Source organism: Triticum dicoccoides, chromosome 2A (assembly GCF_002162155.2).
Source record: "Triticum dicoccoides isolate Atlit2015 ecotype Zavitan chromosome 2A, WEW_v2.0, whole genome shotgun sequence".
NCBI classification, from domain to species: Eukaryota; Viridiplantae; Streptophyta; class Magnoliopsida; order Poales; family Poaceae; genus Triticum; species Triticum dicoccoides.
This window is the reverse complement of record NC_041382.1, coordinates 6,229,064-6,239,682: the sequence shown is the minus strand read 5'-3', so window position 1 is coordinate 6,239,682 and position 10,619 is coordinate 6,229,064. Positions and strand designations below refer to the sequence as shown.

The window sequence follows — 10,619 nt, the reverse complement described above, 5'->3', positions numbered from 1 at the left end:
GCCGCCGGCGATGGAGGTCGTGGTGGCCCAGTCGCAGCTCAGGAAGAGGGGGAGAGGGGAGGGGACATGCTTCCAAGGGGCGGCGCTTGCGAGAGGAAGAAGAAGCACAGAAGAAAAAAATGTTTCGTCCGTGGAAAAAAGCGAGCAAGCGAGGGGCACCGGCCGAGCGTTCGGCCGGTGCGCCGATGCCAAACGTTTCCCTTCGAGATATGACACCTAAAAAACGTAAAAACACACACACAAAGTATCGATGTAGACGCTCATATGCACATATACTCATCCCTATGAACGCATGCACGCACAGCTTACCCCTATAAGCACCTCCGAGAGATTGTGTTGGCATATCATCTTGAAATTGATAATGTCGTTATAGACGCCTTCGAAGTCGATAGGAACGTCTTCTCCCACTGAACGCACATCGCTGAAAAGGCTGAAATAAATTAAAAAAAATGCAAGCATCAATATCAAGTCTAGGATTTGAACACTGATGGGCTAACGATATCACTGTCCTCATAACCATCCAACCACATGTTAGTTCGCAAAGAAAAAACCTACATGATGCCTTCAAGCCGATCGGCCAGGCAGCAACGTGATGTGGGCATCGCTCTATCCCCTCTTTGACTCTTTCCCCGAACAACACCGGCCACTCATTTTTTCTCCAAATATTAACCCACCCTCATCTTCATCTATCTCCCATGTGCGCTCCGTTATTGCCCAACTTAAGCTCCTGTGATCCCTCTGTTGATTATGTTATTTGTGTATGTATATTGACTAGACCCACCTCTCTATTTTGTTGTATAGATTGAAGTAGAGGCCCCACCTTATACTTATATATACCGTGCACATTGCACCAAATCAATATATCGTACAATTCATACATCTGATATGGTATCAGTCTTTTAGGTTTTCCTCTCGTCGCCACCGCCGCCGCGCATCTTCTCCACGCCGCCGCCGCGGCTGCTACCCAGCCACCTCGCTCCGCTACTTTTCCTCTACGCATCCGCAGCGTCGTTAGCTAGCCAGCCATCCGCAGCATAGCTAGCCGGCCATCCGTAGCGTAGCCCGCTGACTTTTCTTCACACCCGCGCCGCGTCGCTAGCTAGCTGGGAGTCGATCCCGCTCGCACCGCGTCCCGCCCGCCAGCCGCCGCCCAGTTCCCGTGACCCGCTTTGCTCGCTTGGCCCACCCGCCCGCACACCCGCGCCAGCACCGTATTCGCTCGCTTCGTTAACCCGCTGCACACCCGACGCCAGCGCTCGCCTTCACCCGCGCGTCTTGCTCGTCCGAAGCCGTTGATGTGGCCGCGCCGTCGAGTGCCATGTCGCGTCCGTCACCTCTTCTGCGTCCACCAACTCTAACCCGTTCGCCGACGCCAACCCTCCCGACGTCAACGATATCCGCAGGCTCAACATCTTTGAGCAGGTGCCGGTTCGCCTCTTCCAGGCGGACTCCTCCTACCACACGTGGAAGACGTACTTCTCCCTCGTGTTCCGGTAGTACCATCTCATGGATGATGTGGACAGCACTGTCGACTCCAGCCTCGTCCCCGAGTTTCACGACTGGTCCACCATCGACACCATGATCATCCGTTGGTTTTTCCTCACCATCACGCCCGACCTCTTCCAGACGGTCGTGACGGACGGTGATGATGCCTGCGCCGTGTGGACCAAGCTGAACGGGCTCTTCACCGACAACAAGCTTCAGCGTTGCGTTTTTCTGCAGCAAGAGTTCTTTGGGTGTCATCAGGACAACACCTCCATCGACGACTATTGTCGCCGCCTTAAGACTCTCGCCGATGAGCTTCGCGATATTGGCGCCAAGGTCGATGATGACCTTCTCCTCAGCACGCTCACCGCCGGGCTCAACGAGGATTTCGGCAATGCCGCGGGGAACCTCAGCCTCACCCCCAAACCGTCCTTCGCCAAGTTCGTTGCGTACCTCCGCTTGGAGGAGCTGCAGATGAAGCAGGCGAAGACGCGCGCCATCCACACCGCTCTCGCCGCCGGCACCACCCGCGGTGGGCCTCCGGCGCCTCCGCAGCATCATCAGGCGCCTTTCCCGGCGCCCCAGCAGCCGGGGATCCTGCCACTGCCGTACGGCCAACCTGCACCCCCCGTTCCTCCCGCTGAAAAGCGCCATGGGGGCCGGCGCGGTGGCCGCCGCGGCGGTTAGCAGCAGCAGCAACAACAGTTTCAGGCGCCGCAGCAGCTCCAGGTGTCGCCCCCATGGGCCTCCGGCTACAACCCCTGGACCGGTGTCGTCCATGCGTACACCATGCCGGTTCCACGGGCTCCTGCACCGGCGCTTCTCGTGTCGCGTCCACCGGCGCACCAGGCGTACTACGCGGCTCCACAGCCATACGGAGGATACCCACCGCCGCAGATGAGCGGCGCCTACGATCTCCCTGCGGTCCCCCCGCCGCCCCCCGCCGGCCCTGCCGCCGGCACCTTGGGATCTGGCGCTCCTCGCCGTGCTGCACGATGCGCCTACGCGAACAACTACACTGGAGGCGGTGATTGGTACATGGACACCGGGGCTACGGCTCACATGTTTGCTCATCCTGGTAATCTTGCCTCCTTCACCCCTGTCATCACCGACCGCCGCATCATTGTCGGCGACGGTTCCACACTACCTATCACACATGTCGGGCACACTTCTTTTCCTTCTACTTCTATGCCTATTATTTTGTCTAACATACTTGTGTCACCTCATCTTATTAAGAATATTGTTTCCATTTGTTGTTTAACTCGTGAAAATCCTGTTACTGTTGAATTTGACGAGCTTGGTTTTTGTGTCAAGGACGCTCGAACCAGGATGGTACTTCACCGATGTGACAGCCTCGACGAGCTCTATCCGGTGCATCCGCCGTCCACCTCCACCACCGCACCGGTTGCTCTTTCCGCCGGCGTCGATCTCTGGCACGCTCGTTTGGGTCATCCCAACCTCGTCACACTTCGTCATATTCTTAGGAGTTTCAGTTTCAGTTGTAATAAGATAGAGGATCACACCTGTCATGCCTGTCGTGTCGGCAAACATGTTCGCCTTCCATTTAATAACTCCACCACCATAGCTTCTTTTCCTTTTCAGTTGATTCATAGCGATGTGTGGACCTCTCCGGTTCCTAGTAATTCGGGCTATTTATATTATCTGGTTATTCTTGATGATTATTCTCACTATGTGTGGACGTTTCCTTTACGACGAAAGTCGGATGCACTCTCCACTTTGTCGGCTTTTTACTCCTATGTCAGCACGCAGTTTGGGCGTCCCATCCTTGCTCTTCAGACTGACAATGGAAAAGAGTTCGACAATCTTGCTTTCCGCACTTTTCTGTCCCACCACGGCACAATTTTTCATCTCACATGCCCGTATACTTCATAGCAGAACAGTCGAGCCAAACGCGTCCTTCGCACTCTGAACGACTGCGTTCGGACGCTCCTGTTCCATGCTAATGTGTCGCCTCATTTCTAGCCCGATGCACTCGCTACTGCTTCACTTCTCCTTAACCGTCGCCCTTGCCTCCCACGGTGGAACTATGCACCTCACCATCTTCTCTTCGGTACGCCCCCATCTTATGGTGACTTGCGTATTTTCGGGTGCCTTTGCTATCCTAGCACTGCGGACTCCGCTCCTCACAAACTTGCACCTCGTTCTGTCGCTTGCATCTTCATCGGCTACCCTTCCAACACCAAGGGATATCGGTGCTACGATCCCGTCTCCCACCGTATGTTCACTTCCCGACACGTTTACTTTGATGAGCATGTGTTTCCGTTTCAGCAGGTACCTTTGGCTGTTCCTCCCGCCACTGGTGACGCGGGTTCCTCGGCGTCGCTCCCAGGGCGCTTGCGCGCCTCTCTTGGCCCGCCCCTGGCTTTTAGGTGCCTCCCCCGCATGTGGCGCCTCCTACAGCCACGGACTGGCCCCCGCGGCCCCCCGGCGCCCCCGGTCTCATCGGCGCCCCCGGCGCCCCTTGGCTCCCCCTTGGCGCCCTCGGCCTCCTCGGCGCCCCCGACATCTTTGGCGCCGGCCCCCTCGGCGCCCCCGGCCCCCGCGCCTACGGCACCTATGGTCGGTCCGGTCACCCGCGCCCGTACGAGCGTTTTTCGCCTGAGCTCGCGCTACACCGCGGATGACTACGTCCATACGGCGTCCACCTCTGAGCCGTCGCCATTGCCATCCTCCGTCCGAGCCGCTCTTCGTGACCCGCTCTGGATGGCTGTGATGCAAGAGGAGTTTGACGCCCTGTTGCGCAACCGGACGTGGTAGCTTGTTCCCCGTCCCCGGCACGCCAACGTGATTATCGGGAAGTGGGTCTTCAAACACAAGCTCCGTCCTAATGGTACTCTTGATCGCTATAAAGCGCACTGGGTCATTCGGGGCTTCAGGCAGCGTGTTAGCATCGACTTCACCGACACCTTCGCTCCGGTTGTCAAGCCCGGCACGATCTGCACGGTTCTTCACCTTGCGGTCTCCCATGCTTGTCCGGTGCACCAGATGGACGTCTCCAATGCCTTCCTCCATGGTCACCTCGAGGAGCAGGTCTTCTGCCAGCAGCCCACCGGGTTTGTTGACCCGGCGCTTCCCGACCACGTGTGCCTGCTCTCGCGGTCCTTGTATGGACTCAAGCAGGCTCCGCGTGCTTGGTACCAGCGCATCACGGCATTCCTCCACCAGCTTGGGTTTCGCTCTACCCGCTCGGACGCCTCGCTCTTCGTCTATCATCAGGGCTCCGACATGGCCTACTTGCTGCTCTATGTCGATGACATCATCCTGACAGCATGTACGGCTGGTCTCCTCAGTCAGCTCACGGCTCGTCTTCAAGCTGAGTTCGCCATCAAGGACTTGGGCCCTTTGCAATACTTCCTCAGTGTCGAGGTGGTGCGCCGTCCGGATGGCTTCTTCCTTCATCAGCGGAAGTACGCTCATGAGCTCCTGGAGCGCGTCGGCATGCTTAACTGCAAGCCCGCCGCTACGCCGGTTGATACGAAGGCCAAGCTTTCTGCCACGGATGGTTCTCCTGCTTCGGATGCTGCTTTCTATCGGTCTATCGTTGGTGCTCGTCAGTACCTCACCCTGACTCGACCGGAGATCCAGTATGCCATGCAGCAGGTGTGTCTTCATATGCATGCTCCTCGAGACGTTCACTGGGCTGCCGTCAAGCGGATTCTCCGCTATGTCTGTGGCACTATGGATCTTGGCGTCACGCTTCATGCCTCCGCCGACACCGTCTCACCGCCTACTCCGATGCAGACTGGGCGGGCTGTTCTGACACTCGTCGTTCCACTTCGGGCTATTGTGTTTACCTTGGACCCTCACTTATCTCGTGGTCGTCCAAGCGGCAGCCTACGGTCTCTCGTTCCAGTGCTGAGGCTGAGTATCGTGCGGTGGCCAACGCCGTCGCCGAGTGTTCGTGGCTTCGCTAGCTGCTTCAGGAGCTTTCCTGCCCTATTGACCGTGCCACGGTGGTCTACTGCGACAACGTCTCGGCGGTCTACCTCTCCGCTAACCCGGTACATCATCGCCGGACCAAGCATATTGAGTTGGATATTCACTTTGTTCGAGAACAGGTGGCTCTTGGCCATATTCGTGTTTTACACGTCCCTACTTCCCAACAATTTGCAGATATCATGACCAAGGGCTTGCCTACGACGTCTTTTGAGGAGTTCCGGTCCAGTCTTTGCGTCAGCCGCGGTGCCGCTTCGGCTGCAGGGGGTGTTGATTATGTTATTTGTGCATGTATATTGACTAGGTCCACCTCTCTACTTTGTTGTATAGATTGAGGTGGAGGCCCCACCTTGTACTTATATATACCGTGCACATTGCACCGAATCAATATATTGTACAATTCATACATCTAATACCCTCCACCATCCCTCTCTCTCCATGAAGTCCCCACGCTCCGGCACTCCACCGATGCTATCCTTTCCACATCTCTCGTGCTCCCCTAGCGCATATTCTCTTTCGTTCCAATAACCTCCGCCACGGGATCTGCTTCAACGGCGGCTGCCGCACACTGCGGTCGCGGTGGCCAGGAGTTGCGACGCTGGCGACCAAGATGCTGCAACCGGTGAGCTACGACGCGGCCCTCGTACTAGAACCAACCACCATAGGATGCCGCAACTAGCACCGTCGATGATGGAACCAACAACTACGGGTGCTGGCACCGACGAGGCTCGGCGCTGCGCCCGCCGAAAAAAGCTGCAACTAGCACCACCGACGCTGGAACCGACTGTCGTGGTCTCGTGGATGCTGGCACCGGTGATGCTCTGCGTTGCGTCCGTCGAAAAAAGTTGCGACCAGCACCAGCGATGCTGGAATCGGCTTGCCACAATTTCTGGCACAGGCGTGTCTGTCCGAAAAGTTGCAACCAGCCCCCACTGATGTTGAACCATCCAGTGTTGTGGCTGGTTGATGTTTCATAGTGCAGTTTTGCATGGCAAGCTCCTGGAACTTTCTTCATTGTTGGTGCTGAGCAATAGTACGTCTATGGGTTCGTCCTCCTCGTCGACCTTCTGCATAGCATTTAGGGACTCGTCTCATCTGACGACGGTGGTGCAACAGTGGACGAGGCCTGCCGCGGCGTAATTGGGATGGTCGCAAGAGAGGCGAGGTGCATGACTCAAGATGGCAACGGGGACGGGGATCACCGGGGGGCACGCCACCATCCCCGCCCCGATCCCCGGTTGTGTGCATCCCACACCTTAGACTTGAGCTTTCTCTTCACACCAGCCAACTTGTGTGCATCCTGCGGTTTAGTTGCTCTTGTTGTTTGAGATGGCACCTCCAAGTCAACAGATTCAGCTGGCGTTGTATTGGCACTAGAGCTTGGTGTTGGAGTGGGAGCTGCACTAGAGGCTGGTGTATCTCCATTCCCAGCCGATGCACTTGCATCTGATTGTGTTGGACTTGATGCCATTGTTGATCCAAACAAGCAGTCCTAAAACAAAGGCACACAACAAAATAAGCAGGACAATAATCAAGAATAAAAAGGATATGTGGACTGCTGGAATGAATATAAAATGATGACAATAGTCACAATTATCAGGAAGCATACTAAATTATGACTGACCAAATATTCAGCAAATGGATTACAATATATTTAGATAATCAGGAAACAATAATCAGGATTGCAATATATTTAGATAAAAAGGATATGTGGACTGCTGGATATTTAGATAATTTTGACATATAATTGATACATACATATTCAATTATGACTGACCAAATATTCAGCAAATGGATTACACGAGTACACGACTGAAAGTTCCTTAACACTTAACAAAAGCAAGCATGGCAAACATAACAAGGCACACACATCTCACAACATCAAATATCCAAGACTTCAATCTTCATTCTTCACTGCTCCGTGCAGGCATATAGTAACAATTCCTCAACCTGAACATTAGACAAGTGGAAACATTAGTAAGTTATCATTGGCAAGTGGAAACATTACTTAAGATTAAAGAATAAGATGATGGTTGAGGATGACAAGTTACCATTGGCCTGCCTATAAGCACATCTTGCTAAATGAGCATGCAGATGTGAGGTTCCATACTTTGGATCTCCACAAAATAGCCCGTGACACCATACACATTCAGCCTTCCATTTTTCCTCAACAAGAACCCTATTGAACTCATTCCGAGCCACAGATGTGGTCTTTCTCTTCACACGAAGTGGCTTGTCTTGCTCAACATATTCACCTGAACCTGACATATAATTGGGTCGCCGGTGAGCTGCTCACCTTGATGGTCTCGGCTCGATGCAGATTTGCTTGAGGTGGAGGAAGAGGATGCGAGCTGCCGGTCGTCGTCGCTGTCAGCTACAAAGGCACACAACAAAATATTTAGAGAAGTTTGACATAGATAAGCAACACAATAATCAGGAATAAAAGGATATGTGGACTGATGTATTAATTATAAAAGGATCACATATAGTTGATACATACACATTCAATTGCGACTGACCAAATATTTAAATGATACTGACAAATAATTGACAGAACAATTGTAGAACTGCAGTGAGTGAACATATCTTTCTTTGAAAGGCAGAAAGGAAAAAAAATGTATGACACAACACATATGATAGAATTAGGTAAGTGTCAAGCATGATCTGGGTACCAAACAGATGCATTGCTTTTTTGTGAAGCAAATACATAAATCAATCCATTCACAAGTCAAAGATATTTCAGTGTTAATAAAGCCATCTTGAGAAGCATATACCAGCACTTCAAATATACTCCAAAAAATGAACTGAAACTAAATCTAACACCTATTTCTTCCACATTAGAAGCACACACTGATTTCATTTGTTGGACGAAACACGGTTGTAGTATTCAGTGAACATACACATTGAACAGCAAGATTCAATTACATGGGGAAATAACAACTACAAGAACTAACAACTACAAGATCCTACACATTCAACAACAAGATTCAAGATGCAACAACAAGAACTAACAACTAACAACTACAAGAACAGAAGGTTTCAGCTGCTTACCCTGATGGCCTCGGCCTCTTGGGTCGATGAAGAAGCCGACGATCACCTGGGATGAGGAAGAGGAGCACTTGCCATTGCCACCATCCTGCACTTGCAGTCGCCTTGCCCGGCCTTGAGGTGAAGGAGGAGTCGAGGAGGCCGGGTCGCGAGGAGGCGAGGACCAGGAGACGGCGACGAGACCTGATGAGGTGCCGACTGGTGCCTTGATGCGAAGGACGACAAGGTGATGTCGCGAGGAGGCGAGGAGCGGGAGAGGGCGACGGGATTAAGGGAAGGGCGGCCGGATGAGGCATCGGCCGATGCCGCCCGCCGCCGGTGGTGGTGGATCTAGTGATGGGGACTTGGGGAGAGGAGGCGGCTAGATCAGGGGAATGGGGAGAGGTCGAGAGGAGGAGTGGAGGCGGCTGCGGGTCGGGGGAACGGGGAGGAAAGGAGTGGAGAGGTGAGCGACTTAGGGTTTCTTCTTTATATATTCAATTGAATGTTTGACTGACAGGTGGGGTCCCGGGTATCCATAGAGCCGGTTTGCCCCCCATCCCCGCCCCGTTATACCCATGGGGGGATTTTGATCCCCATCGCTGCTTCTTAGCGGGTAAATCCCCACGGATACCCGCCCCCACGGGGAAAATTGCCATTTTGATGCATGACATTTTCTTCCTTGATTGATCGGAGGCACTAAATCCATCATGGATTCGTGGACACAAATCCATCCCCAATTAGCCAAAAAGACCAGAATATTAGTCTGGTCTTCAACCAAACTACGAAGTTGCCCTCAACCAAACTCTAAGCTGGTCTATCTCGATCATTGGATCAACTTAATACTACAACTTAAAATAGGCAGTACGATGTACTGTAAAAAGATCTTTTTTTTACTGTAAAAAAATCTCTAATGTTAAAGTCCACTTCTTACAGGTGCTCATAGGCCCTGCATCTTGGAGATGCAAGGAGGGCTCATTTTGTGGAGATGCCAAAAGGGTATGCGGTTTTATATATATACTGCAATCTAAGACTTTGGCATATATACGTTGGACATGCTTCTGAGTTGTATAGATGTGTCTCTGGGTTGTATATGAATGTGTGTCTGGGTTGTATGGAAATGAGGGTGTATAGTCCCTCACCGCAAACGGTTCGTGGCGCATACACGTTTGCGATGTGGTCACATCTCACATGGGTTGATAATCGTGTGTTCTACCCTTCACATAAGCGACCGGTAGCTATGGGCCAATATACCTTTTGGGATAGGGAGTTTTACCTGTATGAAATGTGTTCTTATTACGTACAAGTGTGTCATACACATCATCCAACATCTCTCCCACAAGACACTCCAGTCTTAATAACGGTTACCGTTTTTTAGTTGCCTTTATTTATAAAGGTTACTGGCAATACCACGCGTATATATACATGCAATGCAATATGTCTAGCTCCACCAACTATCAAAAATGGCATCCAACCATGTCCTCCTCTCGGCCCTAGTCCTGCTCTCCAATCTCCATCCTCGCCGCCGCCGCCGCAGCCACCATCGCGTGCAGACCAGGGGTGGGCATCCCGCCCAAGCCACTCCCAAGCTGCCGCGCGTACGTGGTCCAGCAGACCTGCAAAGACACCCAGCAGACCACGCCGGGCAAAGTGGCCTCCAAGGATCCGTGCTGTCGGGAGCTGGAAGCCGTCTCGGAAGAATGCCGATGCACCGCGATGGAGGACTTCATGCAAGGGATGCTCCGCTTGGAGGGCGTTCCTGAGGGGTGCACTAGAAAGGACCTGTGGGAGTTCACCATGTCTCTCGTCAAGCCGGAGAGGTGCAACCTGAAGACCATCACTGGCGGCCCCTACTGCGGCCTCCCTCCTAGCAATGATGCCCGTCTCGCCGACGGTGTGCTAGATGTGTAGTTAAGCGTGTGACGGAATGACGGATGGTTCATGAATAAGCGTGTAAATTGCGCATGAATATATAGTAGAATCCTCGTGGGTTCAAAAGTTTCGGTGTTTTGCTACCTACAGTGAATCAAACGAGCCTCTGCATCAAGTTCATGATGAATAAGCGGTTTTTGGCGGTGGGCACGTGAGTGTCACATTTCTTATTACCTCTCTCTCAGTTTACAGGGCATGCGCGTGCCTCTAGGTTGTCA

General features: G+C 52.8%; 1 protein-coding gene and 1 long non-coding RNA gene across 2 annotated transcripts; one reads left to right on the top strand and one right to left on the bottom strand.

Annotated features, from left to right (window-relative positions):
- Positions 1 to 7,153: 7,153 nt before the first annotated feature.
- LOC119358576 lies at positions 7,154 to 8,912 on the bottom strand. The gene is made up of 3 exons (XR_005172257.1): positions 8,494 to 8,912; positions 7,494 to 7,816; positions 7,154 to 7,392 (listed from the first exon to the last, which is right to left on the bottom strand). It is a non-coding gene; the product is annotated as an uncharacterized LOC119358576 (long non-coding RNA).
- Positions 8,913 to 9,643: 731 nt separating this feature from the next.
- LOC119357368 (alpha-amylase/trypsin inhibitor-like) lies at positions 9,644 to 10,380 on the top strand. The gene is made up of 2 exons (XM_037624356.1): positions 9,644 to 9,703; positions 9,967 to 10,380. Exons 1-2 carry the CDS (start codon positions 9,644 to 9,646, stop codon positions 10,378 to 10,380), a joined length of 474 nt encoding a protein of 157 aa, XP_037480253.1.
- Positions 10,381 to 10,619: the final 239 nt, after the last annotated feature.

What these genes read in the sequence shown, in the direction of transcription:
- LOC119357368 (XM_037624356.1), top strand. Translation starts at nt 9,644, where the DNA reads ATGTGGTCACATCTCACATGGGTTGATAATCGTGTGTTCTACCCTTCA. An exon ending in ACCCTTCACATAAGCGACCG is followed by an intron (nt 9,704 to 9,966) that starts GTAGCTATGGGC and finishes TCTCGGCCCTAG; the next exon opens with TCCTGCTCTCCAATCTCCAT.